Consider the following 27198-nt stretch of genomic DNA (forward strand, 5'->3'; position numbering starts at 1 on the left):
CCCCCAAAAAAAAAACACCACAACTCGCAACCACCAATATTTACAAGCGACTTTACAGAAAAAAAAAACAAGCCCAACGAAGTCGCTTATAACAAGCAAGACGTGGCAACACAAGTCGAGGGCAAAAGAGACGCATGCGCCGTGCGCGTCGCCCAACATCCGGGGCACCTCGTAGTACAAGGATGAACGGCGACTTCCAAGATGGCGGCGGAGGGAGGAGGAGGAGGGAAGGAGATGAACGACATTAAGACCCAGTTCAGCACCCGGGAAGGCGTCTACAAGCTGCTCGCGCACTCCGAGTACAGCCGGCCGAACCGGGTGCCCTTCAACTCGCAAGGCTCGAACCCCGTGCGGGTCTCCTTCGTCGACGTCAACGACCAGTCGGGCAACGGCGACCGGGTCTGCTTCAATGTGGGCCGGGAGCTCTACTTCTACATCTACAAAGGCGTCAGGAAGGTAATGAAAAAAAGAACATCCCGTATCGACCCTACGGGGTGATATACGGGGACGGGTTGTGCGCGAGGGGGAAACGCACGGGCCGTCTCCCCAAGGGGCTTCAAACCAGGGGTTTGTTTTTTTCGTGCTGAAGTGCGCAGATGATGATGTATGGTGACTGACTGAGACCAAGAGGAAGGCCACTTTACCCTGACCCTACAATACACACACACATGCACGTAATACGCCAGGGATGCGTCAGTGACGTCACAACTAAGCGCCGTCTATGCGGAAGTGGGGTCTTTTCGATTGGTTGAATGATTGATTGAGTGAATACTTTATTAGCAGTTTGCAAAAAAAAAAGCACAGGAAAGTACAGTTCAATAGGTCTGTTAAGAGGATTTGAAACCCAAGAAAGCGTATGGCTTGTTTCCATTGGGGGCTATTGTACTCAATTCATCGAATCATTAATGACAGACAAATATTCTTACTTTATTAACAGTTTGTAAACAACAGTACAGTGGTGGAATGTTTAAAAGGATAACCCAAAGGGTCTTGTTTTCATTGTGGTCCTCCTGGGTATTCAATTCATCAAGACATTTAAAGACACACATTAATATACAACTACGTTCCCTCTATGCGGAAGGGGCATCTATTTCATAGATTCATAGGCTTGTTTGACAACACTATCATCATCAGTGTATGATGGATTTGTGTTAATGTGTATTTTCAGACATTTAACCACTTGTCTTAGACCGTCTATACTAAGTGAACTTGACCTTCACTTAGTTCTTAGTCTGCTCTTTTTTCCCTCTACGCCACGGCCACACCTCTTTGCTGAAAATAGCAGATCTACAAGCTCGCAACGCCTCGCAGCGCGAGGCGTTGGATTTGCTATAGAGTTATAGATTTGCTATTTTGGTTCTTAAAGTTAAACCATTAATCATTTAGCTTGGGACCCCCTGGAACTCCCTCAAGGACTCCTGGGGTGTCCCCGGACCCCACTTTGAGAGCCAAAGTGCTCCATAGTACCCATGGGGTCTTTGGATCAGCGTAGGCTGCACTGTTTTCATATGTTGTATGTTGATTTAAAGTTTAGTCACAGTTAAGTAGCCTTTTATCTCTTGACATAAGTTGAAACTGGGGGAAATTGTCAAAGCAGCTGACGCTTCTTGTGCAAAGGCTAGTGCGACAAAGTCTAATAAAGTATGAAAACATTGGACAACACACACTTCCTGATGTGTGTGTGTGTGTGTGTGTGACGTCACAGGCTTGTCCTTGGTATCTACATCCTAGAGCTGATCTAGCTAGCTTCATGTTAGCAATAATGAGCTGGTATTGCCATGGTTTGTTTTGCCTGGATGATGATGTGTGTGTGTTTGTTTGTATGTGTGTAATAATCTACAATGTATTCTTATTCTCACTGTTAATGTCACTCTGTATTGTATACTCTTGAGTTACAAAAGGGATAGATTAACACAGGGTTTTACTGTGTGTGTGTGTGTGTGTGTGTGTGTGTGTGTGTGTGTGTGTGTGAGGAATGGGTTGTCATCATCAGAGGCTGTTGACATCCTGTCCCCTTGTGTTATAACAAGTTACCAAATGTGTCACATGGACTTAGAAATTGGTGTGACAGTGATTATCAGATAATAACCATGTCAAAGTGCTGTTAGATTTCTCTCCATTTATATACTTTTATTCCTAATGTCTGGTTCCAAATATAAACAAATGGGAAGCCCCCACATACCAACACAAGATAACGGGAATGTAGACATACATTTACGTGCTGTAGCAGTAGACGACACATTAACACATTAAGATGAGTTTAATACATCGTCTCTGTCGGGTGGAAACCTCACGTGTCCAAAACTTACTTTTCAGGATTCAAATTCAACAGCATCAAAAGCAGCAGATCCACAAGCTCAAAGCGTGTCGCTTCGCACCTCGTTTTCAGCTTTTCCTGATACTTTTAGTGCTTTCGTGTGACGCTGTAGTATGATCCAAGTAGGGCATTCATTTATGAAAAAAACACAAAGTAAAAATATGGAGATAAGAGGTTTCTGCCCGCAAAGGGTGTAAAGACTGGCATAATAAAACAGACCTACATTAGATTTTTATTAGCAATATTTTCTACCAATCCAAATGTCTGTTACTATGACCCTGATTTATGTGGATGAAAAGATAGGTATAGATTGGACCTTATACGGGAAATTGGAATAGCAACTTTACATCAGTGATGTCTGTGTTATCAACATATCAACTGGTCTAGTAGTCCATTCTCTAGGTATTATGTGCAGGGACTGTTTTAGTTCATCATTGCTATGACCCTAATTTATATGGTTGAGAATATGATGTAATTGGACCTCAGAAGACGGTAATGGCAACATTTCATGTGTGTTCCAGTTTGTTTGTTTGTATTATCATAGAACTGGTGTAGTCCATTCTCTAGGTATTGTGCAGGGAGTGAGGGCGTGTTTTTAGTTCATCATTGCTATATGACCCTAATTTATGTTTGAATATATTATGTATTGGACCTCACAAGACGGTAATGGCAACATTTCATCAGCGATGTGTTCCAGTTTGTTTGTATTATCATATAAGTGGTCTAGTCCATTCTCTAGGTATTGTGCAGGGAGTGAGGGAGTGTTTTTAGTTCATCATTGCCATATGACTCTAATTTATATGTTTGAAAATATTATGTATTGGAATTTGGACCTCAGAAGACGATAATGACAGCATTTCATCAGCGCTGTGTTACAGCATATAAGCGGTCTAGTCCATTCTCTAGGTATTGTGCAGGGAGTGTTTTTCATAATTTCTTCTATGACCCTAATTTATATGGTTGATAATATTATGTACTGGACCTCAGAAGACGGTAATAATGGCAACATTTCATCAGCGATGTGGTCCGGTTTGTGTTGTCAGGGAACTGGTCTCGTCCAGTCTCTTCTAGGTACTGTGCTGGGAGAAAGTGAGCGTATTCTTTTAGTTCATGACATTTATGTTCAGTGAGTCACTGTGTAAGGGGTTTGGATGTGGTGAATGATGCAGTATGAGCTCAGGGATGGAGTCATGCAGGAAGCCAGGTTTGACTACATTTAGCAGTGGCATTAACGCATTAAGACCTGAGGCCCATTCTAGTACAAATGCCTTCTAAATCCTAACAGTTTTCTGAAAAACGTAATGTTGCTATATATATATATATATATATATATATCGTTGCTGTCGGGCAGAAACCTAACCTTTTTTGTTTTTCCGTAAAATGAATGCCCTACTTCAGTGGTTCTCAACCAGTGGTCCGAGGACCACCGGTGGTCCTTGAGGGGGTTCCAGGTGGTCTCCAGCTTAGCTAAATGATGGCGAGTTGGTAACCAAATGGACCCTTATTAGATCTTTAACTCTTGAGAGAGTAAAATGAAACCAAATGGACCCTTACGGGTCCATTTGGTTTCATTTTACGCTCTCAAGAGTTAAATTATTATTAAACATTACTTAATTAAACAATTGTTATTTTGATCAACATTTGCCTGTCTGTCATCTCTCCTATGGTACCACATGAATACAGCATGGAATTGTGGACAAAATATTATTATCCAACAACAACAAAATATTCTAAGTTTTGGGTTCTGAGAGGCTAAATCTCATCAGATGGTGGTCCGTGGCTCAAATGCGAATAAATAATGGACCTTTCGTATGAAAAGGGTTGAAAACCACTGCCCTACTTGATCACACTATAGTGTCTCACAAAAAAGTATCAAAAATATCAGATCTACAAGCTTTTGAGCTTGTCGTTCTGATATTCTTGGTATTTTTTAAATTTGAATCCTGAAAAGTAACGGTTTTGGACATAATGAGGTTTCATCACGACACATACAGTAGCTAAAATCTAAAATGACACAAACGCCTTCCCGGTTTTAATGGTTTAAAATGGGATCATATAATGATGATGGTCTGATGCAGTTCCTTCCTTCTGGCACAGTGTGTTTTAACCTTTGTCAGTCAGCAGACTGTCCTTCGGGACAGATACAGTCCTGTCTGATGTAGTTGCACGCCGGTGTCTGCACTGCACTGAACGGCGACGCATTGTGAGCTTGTAGATCGGCTATTTTCGGTGCCCGGCCCGATGCGCAACCAAGTGTATAAATCAGGTTAGGAGGCCTGTATTCTCAATTCCCTGCTTCTAGTCTCATACAAGAAGACACTCTGCAGAGGCAGGGTAAAGTCTTAACACTTGAACGTACTGCACTGTCTGTCAGACAGACAGAGTTTGATATTCATTCCTCTATGTTCTTTGTTAAGCTTCTTCCTTTTTTATTAAATCTTGTTGCACTGACTTCAGTTCAGATACTGTTCAGATACACTGCACAGTACTAAGGTGATGCTGTGGAATTTAGAGCAGAGATAGTACTTTAGCATGTTGGTGGAATTGTGTTGCTGCTACTTGGCTAGGGGACAGCTTGGGTCCAAGTTTATTTCCCTATCAGCTACTGGTATTTACAAACACTGCTCTGCAACAGGAAATAAAACTTGGACCCATTTTAGAATGTTTATGTTGTCGAGTGTGAAAAGGTGTACAGTCTTTTTTCTTTTTTTTAAATCAAATGGAGACAGGTTGGTGAAGGTCATAGCCAGCTGGGCGATATGGACAAAGTCAAATATCACATATTTGACTACCTACCTTGATATCGATATGTGATTGTCTGTCTGTACTTTTTTTTAAAATTTTTGGCAGTTTTGTAAAGTATAAAATAAGGCCTAAGTGATTACGACCAGGAAAAGAGACTTACGATACAATATTTATATTATAATATCCAAAATCCCAGAGGATATCTAGTCTCGTATACAAATACAAATATTGTTATAATATCAATATATTGGCCAATGGCCAGTGCTGCTAATGGCCAGTACCACCACCACTCTGAGCCATTTTGAGTTTACCCTAGGCTTTTATTTGTGGTGTGAAGTCAGCGAAGCAACTGAGCAGAAAAGAGAGAGAGATAGAGAGAGTACATCAGATGACTGGCATGGCCTAGTGAGCCATGTTATGAGCATTGGTCCCAGTGGGGATTGTACCATGACCTGATCTGATCATGTTGTCATTCTCCTGTGATCTCATTGTGACTCGTCCGTCTAAGGCCAGTGTCTTGTTGTTGTTGTATTGTTGAGTGGAGTTGAATACGTCTTTGTTGAGCTCAGTGGATTCAGTGGTCAATATTATTGGCTTATAAACGTAAAATAAAAAAGTCCAGGCATGCAAAAGTGTCACTTTTCAGCTACAGTCACCTTTTTGAACCCAAATAGGGCAATTGTGTGACACCTGACCCGAAAGAAAACAACATGTTGTCACCTTTTTCACCTCGAGGCTGTGTGCATGCCTGAAAGTCCAACTATTAAATAAATATAGTCCAGCTGCTTTTGCTATTTATCATAAGACAAAGTATATAGGGCAGGGGTCTTCAACAGGGGGTCCGGGACCCCTAGGGGGTCCTCAGAGTTACTACAGGGGGTCCACCAAATCTTTGTGTGATATGATTTTTTTGTTTTACCTTAACCACTTAAACCCTAGCATCCCTTTTCTGAGTAGAACTTTAGCCAAAAATAGCAGATCTACAAGCTCACAACGCCTCGCAGCGTTGTGAGCTTGTAGATCACAACGCTGCGAACCACTGAAGTAGGGCATTCATCATTTTACGGAAAAACAAAAAGGTTAAAATGTGGAGGTTTCTGCCCGACACCAACGATATATATATATATATAGCAACATTGCGTTTTTCAGAAAACTGTTAGGATTTAGAAGGCATTTGTACTAGAATGGGCCTCAGGTCTTAATGCGCAGCGCGAGACGTTGTGAGCTTGTAGATCGGCTATTTTTGGCAAAGAGGTAAAGGTGTAGAGGGGAAAAAAAGAGCAGACCAAGTAAACAAAAAAGTATAATCTGAAACACAATTTTATGCAATATAGAGGGGGTCCCTGCTTCATCTGTCTCTCAGCTAGGGGGTCCTTGGCCTGAAAACGTTGAAGACCCTTGATATAGGACCATGGTTGCTCCTAAAGCTGGAGACTTTGAGTCTTGTCTTGACTCTTTTAAACACGCTCTTGGGTATTCATTCACGGATGCATTTGCACCGCGTGGGAAAAAAAACCTTCAAATTTGCACTAGGTGAAAATCATGGGATAAACATTTTAAGAGAAGAAAAAAAAATCTGTAGATGTGCCTCTGATCTTGCATTTTTTATTTCACAAAATCCTAAATTAGTTTGGACTCTTACTTGTTTATTCCACAGGCCACAGAGAGTGTTGACATGGAGGAAGTTTGTATTTGCTTATCTGGAATATGCCGGTAAAACTGGTTGGGGTGTTCATTAAAGTATCTATTGTTTGGCAGCCGATACTTTATTCTTTAAAAAGTCAGCTGAGAAATCTATAAAGCCTGCTGTACAACAACCCCACTGTTAAAATGGACGTCCATGTCAGCAGTGTAAAAAAGAAAAGAAAGAGGGAGGACATTTTTATTAACCACTCGTACTGTACTTCTTTGTACGAGACACATCATGAGCTTGTAGATTTTTTTCCCCTTGCAATTTAACAATTATTAATGGCATTTTTATTTATTCCTAGATCAGTGGTTCTCAGACTTCTACATTTTAAGGACCCCCATGAGAGTGTACAGATGGAACCTCTTGTTTTTTTTAGAGAATTTAAAAGTTGTGCCCAAAATAGGTAAGCTAGGGTTAATTGAATTGGTGATGTACTAATTTGTGATATTATCAAGCATACTGTATCAGACAGTCTACATTTCCCCAAAGGAAATGCACGCATTAAATTCAGTATGACCAGAAGCAGGTATTAAACGCATCCCTCAGCCTATACACGAATCCACAGAGCGCTGCCCTGTAGGTGGCGCAGCCATTGGTGCGGTGTCAGACTCGGTCAGCTGCTGCTGCGCGGTGTCACAGTCAGCTGCTGTCACTGACTGCTCACGTTACTCTGTTACCTGATTTTGACTAACTTTTACTAACACTAACTTTACAAAGATGTACAGAAAATCGGGATGAACCTGTGTAGTTTATGGCTGCTCCAACAGCCAAGCAGGTAAAGAGTAACGTCAACAGACGGACAGAACCGTAGCAGCAGCTGACCGAGTCTGCTCCGTGGATTTGTGTATACTGATTGTCAGTATGGGCTGGATCGACTCGTTTTGCAGTGTTTTGATCCGATGTAGATAGAATCAGTGGCTACCACAGGTGAAATTCCTGGAAATGTTTTGAAACTAGAAGAAACTGTTTTCCAGGCCTGGAAAAGGTTTGGAATTTATCAAATGTTTTGGAAAATGTTTGAATATACATTGTTTTTGGCTGTTTATTTTGTTCATTAAAAAAATCCCAAAACATGTCTAACATTACTACATAACATGGTAAGAATTAGTGGTGCGCTGCATGATCTACATCAGTGCGGCTGTTCTTTTTGTCACGTGACACCTTCGCTCGAGTCCTTTTTGGGGCAATGATAGCAGCACAAGAGAGCCTCATTGTTGCACTGTATGATTTGAAAAAAATAAATAATCACTGCTAAAAATGTGTGGGAACCCTGTGCTACGGTTTAGAGGGGCTTCTGCGCAGCTAGGGCGCAGAAAGCAGCACTTAGCAACACGTTAGTTACAGAATATCTGGAAGGCATCTTTTACCTAGTTTGAGACAGACTTGTGCTTGTGTTGAGGTCACACGATCACGCACTGCAGCTTGCTGCTCTCGCTCAGTGGTTCTCAACCTTTTCAGGCCGCGACCGCCCCAAATAATCATTTGAACCTGGGAATCCCCCAAAATATTCATCTGTGTCAGATTAATCATACTTACATGAGCATCCACTCATCTGACTCCTCTGACAGTCTGATGCTAAAGGGGTAAGACATGTCTGCAGAGCACATTTATAGGAAATACAAAGGCCCCTTAAGGTGTCCTAAACACTGCCTAACTGAAATAACGATAATACACATCACACAGCATTTTTATTCATTTTATTTTAGAGGTATTCAAAAGGTCGTAAAAGTCCTTAAATTGTCACTTTAGAAATGTGCAGATACCCTGTAATACACTTATACTGTATCTGCCCCCCCAAATCATGTGGGGGGGGGGGGGGGGGGGGGGGGGGGAGAGAAGCACTGCTCTAGCTGACTCTAATCTAGGGCCACACTGTAATTATCCAGTATTTTCTTAGCAATCATTCTATCAATGACTTATTTGATTAATCATTCATGTTTAAATTCTGGGAAAGTTCTGGGGAACTTTTCGCCTGCCCAAAATGGGGATAGATTATTTTTAGTTGGTATGTCCATGTTTTATTCTAATTCATAGAGACTGGCGTGACTAGGCTGCGTGGTGGTGCCACAGGGGCACCGTTGTGGTGGTAGTAGACGGGCTCTAGTAGGGATGGGACGCTATGAAAATTAAATGTCACGATTATTGTGGCAAAGATTATTGCGATTAACGATGTTATCGATCAAAATATGCTTAAAAGTTAAAATGCCACATTTGTTTAACCACTTGAACCCCCAGCATCCCTATTCTGGGGGTAATATTCGCCAAAAAATAGCCGATCTACAAGCTCACCACGCGTTGCAACACGAGTGAAATAAGAGCTTACCAAATGCGCTCTTTACGTGTCTGTTTTATCAAGTATAGAGCAGTGGTTCTCAAACTTTTTCATGCCAGGGACCCTCAAATTGATATATATTTGGCCACGGACCCCCATCTGAAAATATGTTGTGCCAGGGACTCCCAGAAGCAAAGATTTGTGTTAAAATGTTTGCTTTAAAAGAAATATTTTTCAAAAATTGCACATCTACAAGCTTGTATATCTGCTATTTTTGAATAGCCATGTATAAAAGGTTAAACTTATTGTGATGCTATATTAACACATTTAGCTGGGGACCCTCTGGAACCCCCTCAAGGACCCCTGGGGGTCCCCGGACCCCACTTTGAGAACCAATGGTATAGAGGGTTTAAGTGGTACTGACTAACAGCTCAACAAAAGCTAATTCATCCTAGTGTATGACGGAGGACAATGTCATGATAGATTAAAATCTCTACGATTATTGTGTTTTTTTATTTATCACAATAAACTATAACAATGATTATTGTCTCATCCCTAGGCTCTAGTCTAGACAGATTTCACTGGTCAGTAGGGAATGAAAACTTTCCACCTTGTGGACAGCCTGGCGACGCAAGGTTACTGACTGTGTCAGTGTAGCAAATGTAGGGTATTTATTTTAGGCCCGTCTTGTACTGGGGCGGGCGGACCATTTTGGAGTCTATATTAGAAGCAGCCCCACTGGCTATATATGATTAGAAGACGTGATATTACGGGGTGCAACAGTTAATCTAACGTTTAAGGGTTTAAGACCTGGAACGCATCTGTGTCATTTTTTGATTTGACCTAAAAATAATTATTTTACACTTTGGCTATTCAAAAATAGCAGATATACAAGCTCGTAGTGCCGCTCTTTTATTTTTAAGCGTTTTTTTTTTTTTTACCAAAACCTTTGCTTCTAGGGGTCCCTGGAACAACATATTTTCAGATGGCGTCCGCGGCCAAATACATATCGTTTTGGGGGTCCTTGACATGAAACAGTTTGAGAACTAGAGGTGTGCATTGGCACTGCCCTCATGATGCAATTCGATTACGATTCACCCGGTAACGATTCGATTCGATTACAATTAACCTTGTAATAATTCCATTCGACGATGCATCGCGATGCATCACACTTTTCTATATTATTGTACAACATGGAAACCTTTTCATCAGTCAATACAAGCAGTTAGATATACTGAACGACATATAAATCTGCCTGCTTCTCTGTGCAATTGATTAAAAAAATAAAATTAAATAAATGTAATAAAAAAAACATATTTTCTTTTTCAAAATTGATTATTCGATTAATCGATTATTGACATTTGTGAATCGATTCATAATTGTCCATGTCCGCATTGCGATTAATCGATTATTCGATTATTTTTGACACCACTATTGAGAACCACTGATATTATAGCAACATACGCTTTTTGAGTTGGTTTGAGATTTGAGTTAAACATGTTTGCTTTAAAAAATATATACAGTAATAAGATTTTCACAATTTTCACAATCTTTCAAAACAGCAGATCTACAAGCTCATAGTGCGGCACTCGGTGCCGTGCTTTGAGCTTGTAGATCTGCTATTTTTGAATAGCCAAAGACATTTTTAAAAGACACAGATTCTTTCCTGGTTTTAATGGGTTAAAACAAGGTTTTTGGTACCTTATTTCTAATCCCCGTATGTTATTACTTGTTTATTCCTCATTATTCATTTATTTGTTATTCTTGAAGCTTTGAGGTAACTCTACTTTACATTACAGATATTACATATCTGTAATCTGTCCTGTGATTCATAGTTGCGGTGCTGCTATGACAACTGAATTTCACGTGCAGAATCAATACATGACTCTGTCACAGCAATGTCCAGAGTGTTCATTTATCCATTTGTAACTAGGGCTGTCACCATTATAAATTTAAGTTGGCGATTCATTTTCACTCAAATAATTGCGATTAACGATTTGATTGTGTGTTTGGCATTGATTGAACATTGGAACATATGAAGCCTTTTTAGGCTTCGTCATCAAAAACTGCACAGGGCAGATATGACAAATAACTGAAATATACGCGTAAGCTTGTAGATCTGCCATTTCTGCTTTTTTTTTATATACTTGAAAATGTGTGAAAATGTTTCAACATGGAAACGATTATGATGATTATGCAAAAAATATTGCGACTATCTCAAATAATTACGACTACACGATTATGTAATAATTGTGACAGGCCTATTTTGTAACTATGAGATTGTACAAATGTAACCAAATAGGTCCATGTGGTTAAATATTTACTTAAATATTTAAAAAAAAAATAGCTCTCATAATCTTATTGTGTACCCACTACCCAGTCAGTCTGTATTTGAGGTAATTGAAATCGCAAGGCCATTTCATTTTGCCGTTGAATTGGGGGCTGCCGTTATACTGTATGTCTGGAGCCGAGTGGATGCAGATAATCAAGTTACTAAACATGTCTGGTTTTCCATCAACAACATTTAGACACGAGTTGTCCTCTTGCGTCTGTATTGCCTGATTTATACTTGGTATCAGTGTGGTGTTCTAGGTTTCTTTTGGAGGGTATACGATAATTATTCCCTCCCACACGCACAGCACGCGTGTGGTCACTGAATGAACGAACCGCTCTATTGTTAACAATAATATGCAATTAATGTGTGAATTACTTCGAAACTCCAGTGGCCAGCGGTCATTATCACCTCAAGACAATAGTCACACATAAGCCTTCACCTCAAACGCCACGTTATCACATGAAAAAGGCTATTTGAACTTGAAGTCTACATTCTTGCTGCCCCCAGCCCCATCTCCTGCGTATCAGATACGTTTCCTCGGATGGTTACTGGAGGGTATATGATTCTTTTCAAATTGTCTTGGACGGGATACTAAGTAGACAGGGTAGAACACACCACTGTCTAAAAAACAAACGGATGAAGAAGATGTGATTAGACTGAATCAGTGTGGAGGGTCCTCATCTTCAGATGTTTTGATACCTCAGTCTCAGTGAAGAGATGGATGGATGAGTCAGGACACTACCTTTTTAAATCCTATCCTATACATATTGCATAAAGCCCCAGTGGTGGGCCTACCATGCATTTTTAATCATTTTGTCAACTGTATTATTGTTTTTCTTAACTATAGAAATCAATGACATATCGGTGCTCCTTACATTTTGGTGGGTGCTATAATGATGAGAGGTACCCTGTTACATGTTATTTTTCAGAATGGACACAATTTTAACTTTTTAACTCATTGACAGCACAGCATTTATGTTTACTTGAGTATTTCCAATTTTCAATACTTTTACTTCTGCTCCATTTCATCTCAGAGACAAATATTGTACTTTTACTCCACTACAATTATTTGAAAACTTTCGTTCCTAATTACTTTGTAGATTTTGATAATTATTACAAAACATGCATTAACCACTTCAGCCCTATATACATTTCGGCCATTTGAAAAAAGCCGATCTACAAGCTCACAATTGCGACGCATCGTGAGCTTGTAGATCGGCTATTTTCAAAGGATTTTTATACATTTGAAAACTTGTGAAATGGGACATTCTGCATAATGAGTACTTTCTACTTTTGGTACATTTTGATACCAATATTAATTTTTACATTGCAGTATTGATACTTTTACGTAAGTAACACATTTGACTTCTTTTTCCACCACTGATTTTCGGTGTGTATAATTGTGTGACGTGCTCTCGTAGCCGCTGGACAAGGCTATAGTACTAGGCAGAGACCCGGTACTTGAAACATCACTGTCAAGGAGCCCGATTACATAAGACATATCTGTCAGTGTTGTAGCTTCATCGCCATAAGCTATTCTCCCAATTAGAACGTAAGAGCTCACTAGATGAGTGCAAATAACCCATTAAACCATTGAGACCTGGAACTGTCTCATTTTTAGATTTGAGCTAAAAAGCATTATTTTACACTTTGGGCTATTCAAAAATAGCAGATATACAAGCTCGTAGCGCGGCACCGAGTGCCGCGCTACGAGCTTGTAGATCTGCTATTTTTGAAAAATCGTGAAAATGTGTGCAAATCTTTGAATATATATATATTTTTAAAGCGAACATTTGTAACTCAAATCTTTGCTTCTGGGGGTCCCTGGAACAACATATTTTGATGGGGGTCCGCGGCCAAATACATATAATTTTGGGGGTCCTTGACATGAAAAAGATTGAGCACCACTGATAGAAACAAACGTTTTTCAGAAAATTGTTGAGATTTAGGAGACATGTAGAATCGGCTTCAGGTCTCAATGGGTTAAAACCTGAGGCGATTCTTAAAAAACAATCTAAATCCTAACGTTTTTTTGAAAAAAAAGAAAAAAATGAAAAAAAAATGTCAAGACTTTTCAAAAATAGCAGATCTACAAGCTCATGTGCCGCGCTATGGGCTTGTATATCTGCTATTTTTGAATAGCCAAAGAAATCTAAAATGACATGGATGCGTGTTCCAGGTCTCAATGGGATAAACCATCAGTTTGTCACTTTCATCAGTCTAATGTCAATTACATACTCGGCATCTTATCTTTTCATCACGGCTGTGTTTTTGCTTCGTCTTTTACAGAAGGCGTCAGATGTTGATGATGAAATCCCTGTACAATAGAGTTTATAATGTCCTTTTCTTGTGCAAGCAGCATGCTTAATTAATTAATTGGAGCCCGGCCAATGTTAGATTCTTGGGTTCGGTCCCGATATTGGAGAGTATTGGAATATGGAGAGCCACCGATTACCAGTGTTTTTTTGACTAATACTTAAGGCTTTATTTAACCATGTAAGCCCTATTTAAAAGAACATTGAGAAAAGCTGATCTACAAGCTGTAGATATGTTTCTTTTAATTGTTTTGTACATTTCCGGAAAAAGTTGGGCCAGATCGGCTGCATAACTACCGATGTCGTCGAAAAAGTCAAATAATGGCCCTAATTTCACACACATTTTAACATGACATGTTCATACCTAAGTACACTCTTAACTTTGGCCAAGTTAGTCCATCCCCCATGGGTATATACAGCCCCCTGCTGGTAGACACGGGACACTGCAGCCTAACCCACATACCCAACCAGAGCTGCTCTCCTCTCTGCCCTTGTCTTTTGGGATAATGACTTCCAATGTTTCAGTCAGACTTCATTACCATCACGCACCCAGGGCAGTGTCTTTTTGCCCCCGCCGAGACACCCGCTAGACGCTAGTCACAGCCCGCGTGCTCATTAATATTCATCCCCCTGGCAACATTAATTCAGTTTTAGAATGGCAATCTGTTTTACTGGCCCAACAAGTACTTTTGCACACATGAGGGTAAATGACTTGGTTTCTTGCTCTCTATCTAGTTGGATACAGATAGACCTATAGATGTGTCACTGTAGATTTCTTTGGCTATTCAAAAATAGCAGATCTACAAGCTCATAGCGCGGCACTATGAGCTTGTAGATCTGCTATTTTTGAAAAATCGTGAAAATTACTTTTTTTATATTTTTCTCTGAAAAACTGTTAGGAGTTAGAAAATGTTTAGAAGCGTCCTCAGGTCTTAACACATTCCATGCCAGAGGTTAATCTCATAATGTACTCACCAGTGCCAACGTTTTATTGTTTTTTCGTTTTTTTCACGTCGCCATAGACCATAGACCATGTTAAAATCCTTAAGATTGAGCTCTGCACTGTTTGTAAACATCGCGGAGATCTCCCTGCTTCTACCAGTGAAAACCACGTGTCAAACGGTGCCTCCATGTTGTAGTTAGAACGGTTTATGTTAAACAGTGATCAGCGAGGAGAAAAACTACAAAGAGAAAATGGTGTTTAAGTTTCGTCATTAGAACGGAGGCCGACGGGATCGGCAAAACCGTATCTCGAATAATTCCGTTTCCGGTCGTGCTACAATGAAATGTGCCGTATCAAAAATTGAAAAAAGTGCAATGTGATATTTTTTTTCGAAAAAAAGGAAAAAGCACCAGTTGGCATAGATCTACGCGACTGGCACGTGGCGGCTTTAAATAGGTTTGCGTAGATCTACGCGACTGGCACTCAATGTGTTAATGGGTTAAACATATTCCATCTCATCCATATGAGCTCATTTTTACACAGACAAGTAACTTTAGTGGCCGGACAAGTGAATGGGAAAGGACGAGTACCTCAAAAGGTCAATGTGAAGCCCTGCTCAGTCAAAGCAATGCAATCAAAACATGTACCATTGTACTGCTCAGATTTTAGCCTCTGTAGTGGGTGATGTTTTTGACAACATTTTTGACTTCTTCCAGTGTGTTTCTGGAAAAGATTACTTCAGGTATAGTCTGAAAGAACTGGTTGGTGGCACCGTATATATTATTAAAAATGTGTTGTGATTTGTTGTGACTGAGAGTTGAACTTGAAGGTTCAACCTACTTAGTTATGTTAGGTATGACAAATAAGCAAAAATAGGTGATCAACAAGCTCACAATGCGACACGTTGTGAGCTTGTAGATCTGCTGTTGTCTATATTCTTTGAAAATGTCTAAAGATTATTGAAAACTTGTGGACTTTTTTCAATATTTATCATTTCAGTCAGTCCAAGGTAATGCATGCACCTTTTTTTTTTTTTTACAACAGGCGCAGGATAAACCAACAGTGAGAGGAAATCTAGAATATCCACAGCACGCTGTTTTACCTTCTCCCAAGGTGACATTTATCTGATGTACCTGACAAAGACCACTTTAAGTCGAAACGTGCAATAAATTTCACCTTGGGACTGGAGCAAGTAAAACAGTGTGTGATATTCTATATTTACTCATTTTTAAAGGTTCCCATAAGGAAAATCCCCGGAGTCTTGTCCTGTTATAGATGTGGGAAAAAAAAGAAAGAAAGAAGTGCCTAGTATAGGTATTTTACCTGGAGTTGGAGCAGCGCTTTGTGTCTCTGGTTGATATGCCGTCATGATCTTTATTAACCCATTAAGACCTGGAACTGTGTCATTTTTAGATTTGAGCTAAAAAGCATTATTTTACACTTTGGGCTATTCAAAAATAGCAGATATACAAGCTCATAGCGCGGCACCGAGTGCCGCGCTACGAGCTTGTAGATCTGCTATTTTAGAAAATTCGTGAAAATGTCTGCAAATCTTTGAAAATATATATATTTTGAAAGCAAACATTTTTAACTCAAATATTTGCTTCTGGGAGGTCCCTGGAACAAAATATTTTGATGGGGGTCCGCGGCCAAATACATATCATTTTGGGGGTCCTTGACAAGAAAAAGATTGAGCACCACTGATATAGAAACATACGTTTTTCAGAATACTGTTGAGATTTAGGAGACATGTAGAATCGGCTTCAGGTCTCAATGGGTTAAAATAAGTATTTTATTACAACAGGACAGTTGGTTGCACCCTGAACTAGTGTTGATTTTGACAGCAGTCTAGTTTTAGTCGACTAAATATCATAAGATTATAGTCGACAAAATGTATTTGGGCGGTGCCTTGAGGGCAAAGACCCGGTACTTAAAACATCACGTCATGGCTAATTTTACACTTGATGGCCGATCTACAAGCTCACGTGCGAGATGCGTTGTGAGCTTGTAGATCTGCTATTTTCATAACGCAATACCTGAGCGCAACCAAACATAAAATGACTTGTCTGTTCTCCACTGGTCCCTCCCTAACATTTTAGTCTAGTTTTTATTTATTGACAAAATTGTCAATATATTTAGTCATAGCTTAGTTTTTTGAAAAAAGGTAGTCAACGAACATTTTTCGTCATCAGCTTGGGTTGGCTATTAATGTGGGGGGAAAAATGTAATAAACATTTCCCCCCAAATCAATAGCATATCGTCTCTGTCGGGTGGAAACCTCATATGTCCAAAACTGTCACTTTTCAGGATTCAAATTCAAAAATGGCAAAAGTAGCTTTGGATGCTTTTGCGTGACGCTGTAGTACAGGGGTATTCAACTAGATTAGGCAGGGGGCCACAATTGTAAAATGACTTGAAGTTGGGAGCCACAAGACCGTGTTCGTCGTTAACCATTTGACCGTTTGTCATATAGGACAGTGGTTCTCAAACTTTTTCATGTCAAGGACCCCCAGATTGACACATATTAGCCCGCGGACCCCCATTTGAAAAGATAACCCAGGGACCCCAATAAGAGAAGGTTTTTACGGCTCTCTAGCAGTGATTCTCAACCGTTTTAATTTCAAGGACCCCCAGTTTAACATGCATTAGGCTACGGACCCCCATTTAATGGCATTTATACCTCTGGGACCCCAATTCATATTGTATAATCAATGTTAATTTAACTCTGAGAGTGTACAAATGGAACCAAATGGACCCTAACGGGTCCATTTGGTTCCATTTGTACACTCTCAGAGTTACAGACCCATAAGGGTCCATTTGGTTCCTATCCATCATTTAGCTGGGGACCCCCTGGAACCCCCTCAAGTACCCCTGGGGGTCCCCGGACCCCACTTTGAGAACCAACGATATAGGACACATCAATAGACGACAACGATAATACTTTATTGTCAGTCCACACTGAAATTTGTCTTGCGACCCAGCAGCCATGTATGCAACACATAAACAGTACACACATTTGACATGACACAAAAATAACAGAAACTAAAATACATACATATAGACATATAGAGCAATGTCCGCCATTCAGCCTACACCTTGGCCTAAAACTCCTGATTAAGCCTCAATGTCGTCTGATGCAGTGGTTCTCAAACTTTTTCATGTCAAGGACCCCCAAATTGACACTTATTAGCCCGCGGACCCCCATTTCAAAAGATATGCCAGGGACCCCCATAAGAGAAGTTTTTTACGGCTCTAGCAGTGATTCTCAATCATTTTAATTTCAAGGATCCCCAGTTTGACATGCATTAGGGCTACAGACCCCCATTTAATGGCATTTCTATCACTTGGACCGCAATTTATATCGTAAAATCTATGTCAATTTAACTCTGAGAGTGTACAAATGGAACCAAATGGACCCGTTAGGGTCCATTTGGTTCCATTTGTACACTCTCAGAGTTACAGACCCATTAGGGTCCATTTGGTGCCTAATCTATCATTTAGCTGGGGACCCCCTGGAACTCCCTCAAGGACCCCTGGGGGTCCCCGGACCCCACTTTGAGAACCAATGGTCTGATGGACAAAGGACCTCTTCAGCTTGACCTTATTGATCTCGTCTCGTTCCTGAAGGCAGCAACCTATATTCTCCATACAAAACATGGCTAGTGTTTGAAGTGATATTCCTTGCCAACCTTAGCATACTGTTATTCTACCTAGATGTATAGAGCCTCTGAAGCACATGGCCATTATGGTAACTTATTAGGGCATGCTTCATACTGCATAAATGCATTTTTGATATTTGAAAGGATGTTCGTATGAAGGAAAGTTTAAAAAAAAAAATGTTTGTGAGCATCCGGCTGATAAGGGCACACGCTCTTAACCCATTAAGACCTGGAACTGTGTCATTTTTAGATTTGAGCTAAAAAGCATTATTTTACACTTTGGCTATTCAAAAATAGCAGATATACAAGCTCATAGCGCGGCACCGAGTGCCGCGCTACGAGCTTGTAGATCTGCTATTTTTGAAAAATCGTGAAAATGTGTGCAAATCTTTGAATATATATATTTTTAAAGCGAACATTTTTAACTCAAATCTTTGCTTCTGGGGGTCCCTGGAACAAAATATTTTGATGGGGGTCCGCGGCCAAATACATATCATTTTGGGGGTCCTTGACATGAAAAAGATTGAACACCACTGATATAGAAACATACGTTTTTCAGAAAACTGTTGAGATTTAGGATACATGTAGAATCGGCTTCAGGTCTCAATGGGTTAATGATGTGTTTCAAGAACCATGAGTTGAGAGTTAGACCATTATTCAGCCAAGGACGCTATTGAGGATGAATGAATCATACTGTATAAAACCTACAAGTGGATGAAAATGTGGATGAAAATGTCCATTCAAAACTAGCTAATGGATGCAGAAGGACTATTCTGTCTTTGGTGTAATGGACAACAAACTCAGAAATAGCTACTTTCATTCTGTACAAATTATTAATTTTCCAGGTAAACCAAGAACCTAACGTCAGAGAGTATTACAAAAAAAGTTTCAATGTACATATTTATTTTTATATATACGTATACTGTTTAGACTGTATACAAGCTCATAGCGCATGAGCTTGTAGATCTGCTATTTTTGAAAAATCTCGAAAATGTTGTGATATAATTTTTTTTTCCTCTTTGATTTTATTTAATTTTTTTTAAGCGAACATTTTTAACTCAAAACTCAAATTGCTTCGGGGGTCCCTGGCACAACATTTTCAGATGGCGGTCCGCGGCCAAATGTATTTCAATTTAGGGGTCCCTGGCATGAAAAAGGTTGAATACCACTGATCTATAATGTGAGATCTAAGTGTGTGTGTGTGTGTGTGTGTTCATATGGCTCCATCACCAGGCTGCAGACCTCAGTAAGCCCATAGACAAACGGATCTACAAAGGAACACAGCCCACGTGCCATGACTTCAATCCGCTCACGGCCACCGCCGACAGCGTCTCCCTGCTGGTGGGCTTCTCTGCCGGCCAGGTGCAGCTCATCGACCCCATCAAGAAGGAAACCAGCAAGCTCTTCAATGAAGAGGTGGGTTACATCATTATAGCAGTGATTTCTCTTTGCATTTCAACGTTCCCCCCCCCCCCAACCCGGTTTGATATCGTCGCTGTCGGGCAGAAACCAAGCAAACTTAACAAAAAGTTGAAGGAATAGTTCACCCAAAAAATGACTTATTCTCTATCAATTACACACCCCATGAAGCCTTGAATTCATGGAGATAGTTTTGTTTTTGACGCATTCCTGAGGCAATAATTTGATGACAAAACAAAATTGTTTACATTTTTTATAATTTATTAGTTCGATTAACTGTTGCTCTAGTGCAGTGGTTCTCAAATTTTTTCAGGTCAAGTAGGTCAACCTTAATGAATGCGGATTTGGTCGCGGACCCCCATCTGAAAAGAGTTCCAGATGTGGTGTTAAAAATGTAAAAAATATTCAAACATTTTCAAAGAATATCAAGATTTTTGGAAAATAGCTGATGTATGTAGGGCCCTGGGGGTCCCCGGACCCCACTTCCCCTGCATTAGACGACGGACCACCATAACTCTGAGAGTGTACAAATGGAACCAAATGGACCCGTAAGGGTCCATTTGGTTACATTTGTACACTCTCAGAGTTACAGCAACATAAAGGTCAATTTGGTTACTAACTATCCAACATTTATCTGGGTACCCCCTGGAACCCACTCAAGGACCCCTGGGGGTCCCCGGACCTCACTTTGAGAACCATGGCCCTAGTGTGTTGTTATAGTTATTCTGCAGTTCCACGTTTTAGAAGCAGAAACAAGCTTGTACGAGAAATAATTTCACCCACTCTGTTATGCCTGTGATGTTACAGTAAGGCTGTATCTGAATCTAAAATCTGAAAAGACAAGCATTTGCTGTCTTGAGCCCCCTCTGGTGGACAAATGTGAGTGGCGCACATACGGGCATACAAGGACCCTTTTTCACGGCATATATTTTGATAGATAACTGAACATGTTAATGTTGTTTCATTTAGATGTTACTGTGTGCCGGCGTGAAGTTTAACTGTACAGGAGCTGTCCATTGCTGGCGTACGGTAACACCTAAACGGAACACAGACACAATAAATGTTATTGCTTTGAACTGTGTTTGCCAGTCAAAAAAATGTCTTCTGTGAAACCGGTCTTTTGCAGACAGAGTGACTAACAACCGCATATAGAACAAGCGAAGATATAAACGTATCTACTAAATTCCCTGAGATATTTTCTAATACAAAGATGTATGAACTTGAATTATTGGTTCTGTTGTTGCCCGTGTCTTGTGTTGTATCAGTAAGTCTTTGTTCAGACTCCACACCATCGCACGACAAAGTATAACTCAGGCGTCCGAGGGTTCAGACTGACTCACACCTATTAAAAATGGGATCGTAATCGCTTTTCTAATCACCTAGGAATGTGGTTCAAATCTGATTCCACGTGATTTTCTGTTGATCAGATTTGATAAAAATCAGATTCCAAAAGTCTGAATTGGGCCATCAGTCTGAACACAGCCCAAGATAATAGGCTTAACCCATGAAGACCTGAGGCCAATTCTACAAATACATTCTGAATCGGTAGTTCTCACACTATCAAGATTTTTGAATGGCCAATGCTAAAATCTAAAATGACCCGAAGGTTTTTCCGGTTGTAACGGGTTGACTCCCTGACAAGTTGTTCCCTCTCTCTCTCTCTCTCCTCCACCTCCCCAGAGGTTGATAGACAAGTCGAGGGTGACGTGCGTGCGGTGGGTCCCCGGCTCCGAGAGCCTGTTCCTGGTGGCCCACTCCAGCGGCAGCATGTACCTGTACAACGTGGAGCACACCTGCGGCACCACGCCCCCCCACTACCAGCTGCTGAAGCAGGGCGAGAGCTACTCGGTGCACACCTGCAAGAGCAAGTCGGCGCGCAACCCCTTGCTGCGCTGGACGGTGGGCGAGGGCGCGCTCAACGAGTTCGCCTTCTCGCCGGACGGCAAGTTCCTGGCGTGCGCCGGCCAGGACGGCTTCCTGCGCGTCTTCGGCTTCGACGCGGCCGAGCTCCACGGCACCATGAAGAGCTACTTCGGCGGCCTGCTCTGCGTGTGCTGGAGCCCCGACGGCCGCTACATCGTGGCGGGCGGCGAGGACGACCTGGTGACGGTGTGGTCGTTCTCGGACTGCCGGGTGATCGCGCGCGGCCACGGACACAAGTCGTGGGTGAGCGTGGTGGCGTTCGACCACTGCACCACCAGCGTGGAGGACGGCGCCGCCGGCGGCGGCGAGTCCGGCGACCCGCCCGCCGAGTTCAGCGGCAGCGACGAGGACTTCAACGAGCAGACGCACTTTGGCGGCCGGGACCGGGCGAACAGCGCCCAGTCGCGCCTCTCCAAGAGGAACTCGACGGACGGGCGGCCCGTCAGCGTCACGTACCGCTTCGGCTCCGTGGGGCAGGACACCCAGCTGTGTCTGTGGGACCTGACCGAGGACATCCTGTTCCCGCACCTCCCCTTGTCCCGCACCAGGACTCACACTAACGTTATGAGCGCCACTAACCCCACCCCGGGGGCGACCACCGGGGAGGCCACCACTGCCACCGCCACCACTACTACTACTACTGTCACTGCTGCTACTGCTGCCCCCAGTGGCACCAACGGCAACAACAGTGTCGGCAGTAACAGCGGCAACCCGGCGAACTCCCTCCCCAACGCCACGGCCGCGGCTAACGCCCTGCCTCGTTCCAACAGCTTGCCACACTCCTCCAACCCCACGACGGGGGGCGGTAGCAGCAGTGGCGGCGGGGGCAGCGGTGGCGGGGGCAGCGGTGGGGGCGGCGGTGGCAGCACCACCCCCAACAGCCACACCGGCAGCAGCAGCAACAACAGCAGCAGCAGCGCCACCGCCACCGCCGCCACCACCACCACCAAGGGCGGCGGCGGCGTGGCCAGCAGCATCATGGACAGCGCCTTCATCGCCACGGGCGTCAGCAAGTTCGCCACGCTGTCGCTGGCGCACGACTCGCGCAAGGACAAGGAGCACAAGCGCAACCACAGCATGGGCCACATCAGCAGCAAGAGCAGCGACAAGCTCAACCAGCTGAGCTCGGCGGCGGCCGCCGCGGCGCGCACGGCCAAGGCCGACGCCGCCAAGACGCTGGGCACGCTGCTGTGCCCGCGCATGGAGGAGGTGCCCATGCTGGAGCCGCTGGTGTGCAAGAAGATCGCCCACGAGAGACTCACTGTGTTGATTTTCCTGGAGGACTGTCTGGTCACAGCCTGTCAGGAGGGCTTCGTTTGCACATGGGCCCGGCCCGGGAAAGTGGTAAGTGACAGGCCCGTTGTCGCCATGGACACCATGATGTGACCATGCCCTGTTGTCTAAACAAAAGAATCAGCCACAGCAGAATGATGATGATGGGAGGGGGAGGGGCTTCTACTGTGGGGGCCACAGAAACTCATTTTTTGTTGTTTTTTTTCTCCTTTTGTTTACGAGCAAACATTGATCACGACTGTTCCCTCAACACTGTGTGCATGTTGATGCCTAAAGCCACATCCCCCCTCTTTTTTTTTTGGTTGATAAAAAAACAACAACTAAAAGACTCTAAAAGAATGTTGCTTCTTTTCTTCTTAACATTTTAACCACTTAAACCCTTGTATACTTTGTTGACCGGGGAGGGGGGTCACCTGGCGTCTATACTTTGGTCCAACTCAGTTCTTCCCCCTCTACACTAAAAATCGAAAATGGCCGATCTACAAGCATTGTAGATCGGCTATTTTCGCCCCAAACGTTCTGCAATTTTTTCCGCAAAACCTATGATGATGACATAGTCCCGAATAGGGAGGACGCTAGTAGGGGGGTTCATGTGGTTAAAAGATGCCGTCTCATTTTTGTCTCCAACATGTCTTGTTGTGCCTGTCGTGTGTGTGTGTGTGTGTGTGTGTGTGTCCTTCCACAGGGACTGCTCTCGTCTCAAAACAACGCAGCCAACTCTCCCAGTGGGACGGTCGTATAGCCCCGGTCCTGTGGTGCTGCTTTAACCAACAGCAGCTCCATCACGCCACAGGGACTGGTGGGCGACGACCCCGGGCCAGAGACCCCCGCCCCCCCCCCCCTCCCCCCTCCCCTGCAACAGCTTTGCTTTTGGCAAACCGTCGTCACCTCCCGATATCGACGCCAGTGGTTCTCAACCGTTTTTTTCTTCTTTTTTTATTTCAATGACCCCCCCAGTTCATTAGACCAGTGGTTTTCAACCCTTTTCAGGACCCCTAAATTGATATACATTTGGCCGCGGACCCCCATCTGAATTTTTTTTGTGTCAGAGACCCCCAGAAGAGAAGATTTGGGTTAAAAAATGCAAAATTCTACAAAATTCTACAAAACACTTTTTGAAAACGTTCAAAAATAGGAGATCTACAAGCTCGTGGCACAAAGTGACGCATTGTGAGCTATTTTTGAATAGCCAACCTATACAATATGGATAAAGGGGTGAAAATGTATTAGCACCTTTTGCTGGGGACCCCCTGGAACCCCCTCAAGGACCACTGGTTGAAAACCACTGCATTAGGCCATGGACCCCCATTTGATACTTATTTTTTTTCTTCCCTTTATCTCTGGGATCCCAATCTACACTCTGTATACCATGAGAGTTCAGAAATGGTTCCATTTGTAAACTCTCATGGAGTTACAGAACTGTATGGATCAATTTGGTTCCTGGAACCCCCTCGGACCCCCACGTTGAGAACCACAACCTACCCCAGATTCTCTCTCTCTCTCTACCAGTTTTTGTTCATGTTCTAAGCCAGGGTAGAGAGTATTGATTGATTGATTGAATCCTTTATTATTCAGAAATGTAGACGGCATGTGGTACGGTCTGAGATGATGGGCCCTGTCTTCCATTGGCTTCTTTTTTTTACTATTTAAAACAGCCGATCTACAAGCTCACAAGGTGTCTATGTAGATCGTCTATTTTAAAATGGTAAAGAATGCCCAAAAAGTTTAGGTACAAGGGGTAAGGTAGACGAAGGGGGAGGAGGGGCGCTATAGGTTCAAGAAAGGACAAGCTTAAAGATTAGAGCAAGTTGCAAGAGGGCCCCCAAATAATTGTCAAAAACACTACGATTTTATTTTGTATTAACGTTAATATAAAAAAGAATAATGTAAATGCTTCTTTAAAACCTTAATAAAAAAAACCTAGTCTTTATATTGTGAACTTTAAAGTACACTGTTGTTGATCCAAGCCGGAAACACAATCGATTCATTGGTTATTAAACCAAACAAGCTCTGAAAAAAAATATTTTTTCATGTGGGCCCTGATCCAGAAAAGGGTCGGGAACCACTGGATTGGGTGAGAGGTGATTGGCTGACGTGTATCAGCCAATCACAACGCTTCATCTAGTTCCGAAGCTAATAACCCCATATCCTTAGTGCCTGTAGGTCTTAGGAGATTAGACGAGATGTAAAAAAGCGGTATGACTATGTCTTCTAGCTTAACCCATTCAATCCGGGGAACGCATCTGCAAAATGTCTAAATCCTAACAGGTTTCTGAAAAACCTATGTTGCTATATATCCAGTGGTTTTCAAACGTTTTCATGTCAAGGACCCACAAGATATGTAACGTATGGGATCCCCCCCATCTCAAAACATTAAGTTCCAGGGACCCCCCAGAAGCAAAGATTTGAGTTACAAATGTTCGCTGTAAAAAATATATATTCAAAGATTTGCACAAATTTTCACGATTTAAAAAAAAAAATGCAGATCTACAAGCTCATAGAGCGGCACCGAGTGCCGCTCTATGAGCTTGTAGATCTGCTATTTTTGAATAGCCCAAAGTATATGGTTATAGCTACAAATCTAAAATGACACAGATGCGTTCCTGGATTTCAATGGGCTTAAACCTTTTGTAAAAGATCTGGAGACAGATTTGATATGCTCACGTCCTCCTCTTAGGTTCAGACATCTCTTCTTCAGACCTATAAAAGGTAGAATAGAGTAATGGATGGTTTGTTTTGTTAGGGTGGAGGGGGTGGGGCTTATCTCCAATCGGATACGTAACTGTATCGGACCATTTCTCCTCCCGGAAAGGAAGCTTCCCGGGGTGTGTTCAAGAAAGAGGCAACGTTTTGCCTCCTTTTGACAAAAGAAGAGCTTTTAATCTTTATTGGAAATATCACCGTTTTGAATTTTTTGCACTGATTTCTTTCTTTTGTTTCTGTCCCCCCCCCCTCCCCCCTCTTCATTTTGAATTTGTAATGACGGCAGAACTCAAATGCAAAAAAAGTAAAGTTTTTGTTTTCCGAAGACGGCTTTGGAAGCACTTTGGGATATAGCTACTCATAATAATCCTGTCTCAACGCTGGATGCTGCAATCATTATGCCTAATTTATCCACCAGTTTCCAGTGTCCCATGGGGCATTATTGCGTGAATTACGGGGCATCACTTCACGTTGTCAGTCATTCAATTCATTTCAGTGATCCGTGTCAGTCAACAATAATGGTGGGATCACAACCTGACAGAAATTTTGAAAACGGTCACATTAGTCCTGTCTACTTACCCCTGAATGATCTCCCTCCACACAGCTGATTCAAATGAATGATCAATGGCTGACACTTGCTCTTTTAGCAGTAGCCTAACTCCTGTCCCGTTTGTTTCATTCTTACCGGCTACTGTTGCTGCTGTGACACCCGAATCTCATGCATGGGGATTAAACGGTGCTTGTTAAGTGACTTCAGCCCTTGATATCTTGGAGGTCTTGTAGGACAGTGGTTTTCAACCTTTTTCATGCCAAGGACCCCCTAAATTGATATACATTTGGCCGTGGACCCCCCCATCTGAAAATGTTTTGTGTCAGAGACCCCCGGAAGAGAAGATTTGTGTTTAAAAAATGCAAAGTTCTACAAAATTACTTCAAACACTAAAAAAAATAGCACATCGCGCTGTGAGCTTGTAGATCTGCTATTTTTGAATAGCCAACCTATACAATATGGATAAAGGGGTGAAAATCTATTAACCTTTTGCTGGGGACCCCCTGGAACCCCCTCAAGGACCACCGGTTGAAAACCACTGTTTTAGTGTAAGTAGGCAGACTGTCAGGTTGTGGTGTTCACACATTATTGTTGACCGATTTGATCCCTGGAATGAATTGAATGACCGACAAACAGGAAGTGATGCCCATATAATTCCCTAGGAAACTTGTGGATACTTAGTTGCGCGCCGGTGTCGCACCAAGGAAAATAAGGCGATTTACAAGCTCATCAGTGTGTAGATTGGCTATTTTCCGTGCGTGTGACACCCATCGTGCGACGGAAGTGTAAATCGGGCAATAGTTGGTTTTTGTTTTTTTTATAAAAAAAAAGTCAGAAAATTGTTTGCACTTACATAGTTTGTTAGAGGAGAAACGGCTTTACAATTTGGAGTGTGTAAGGTCTCCCTGACAAGGTTGTTGAAATATGAATGGAATTTAAAAAGAAAAAAAAGATAAAAAAAAAGAACCTTTGTATCTATTAAACAATTATTTTAATATTGTTTCGATTTAAATGGGCTCTGTATTATATATGTA

General features: G+C 42.1%; 1 protein-coding gene across 2 annotated transcripts; it reads left to right on the forward strand.

Annotated features, from left to right (window-relative positions):
• Positions 1-201: 201 nt before the first annotated feature.
• On the forward strand, positions 202-25358 carry LOC311063884 (WD repeat-containing protein 20-like; the record flags this gene model as incomplete). Of its 2 annotated transcripts, XM_084083509.1 has the most annotated exons (4): positions 202-456; positions 19510-19692; positions 21376-22962; positions 23597-25358. In XM_084083509.1, 4 exons carry the CDS (start codon positions 202-204, stop codon positions 23651-23653), a joined length of 2082 nt encoding a protein of 693 aa, XP_083939635.1. In that variant the 3' UTR covers positions 23654-25358. The 2 variants fall into 2 exon arrangements, with proteins under 2 accessions (XP_083939635.1, XP_083939634.1); XM_084083508.1 differs by lacking the exon at positions 23597-25358 and having other exon boundaries at positions 21376-23228.
• Positions 25359-27198: the final 1840 nt, after the last annotated feature.

The sequence above is a fragment of the Gymnoscopelus microlampas genome (genome assembly GCF_963454915.1).
Source record: "Gymnoscopelus microlampas genome assembly, chromosome: 16".
Classification (NCBI taxonomy): domain Eukaryota; kingdom Metazoa; phylum Chordata; class Actinopteri; order Myctophiformes; family Myctophidae; genus Gymnoscopelus; species Gymnoscopelus microlampas.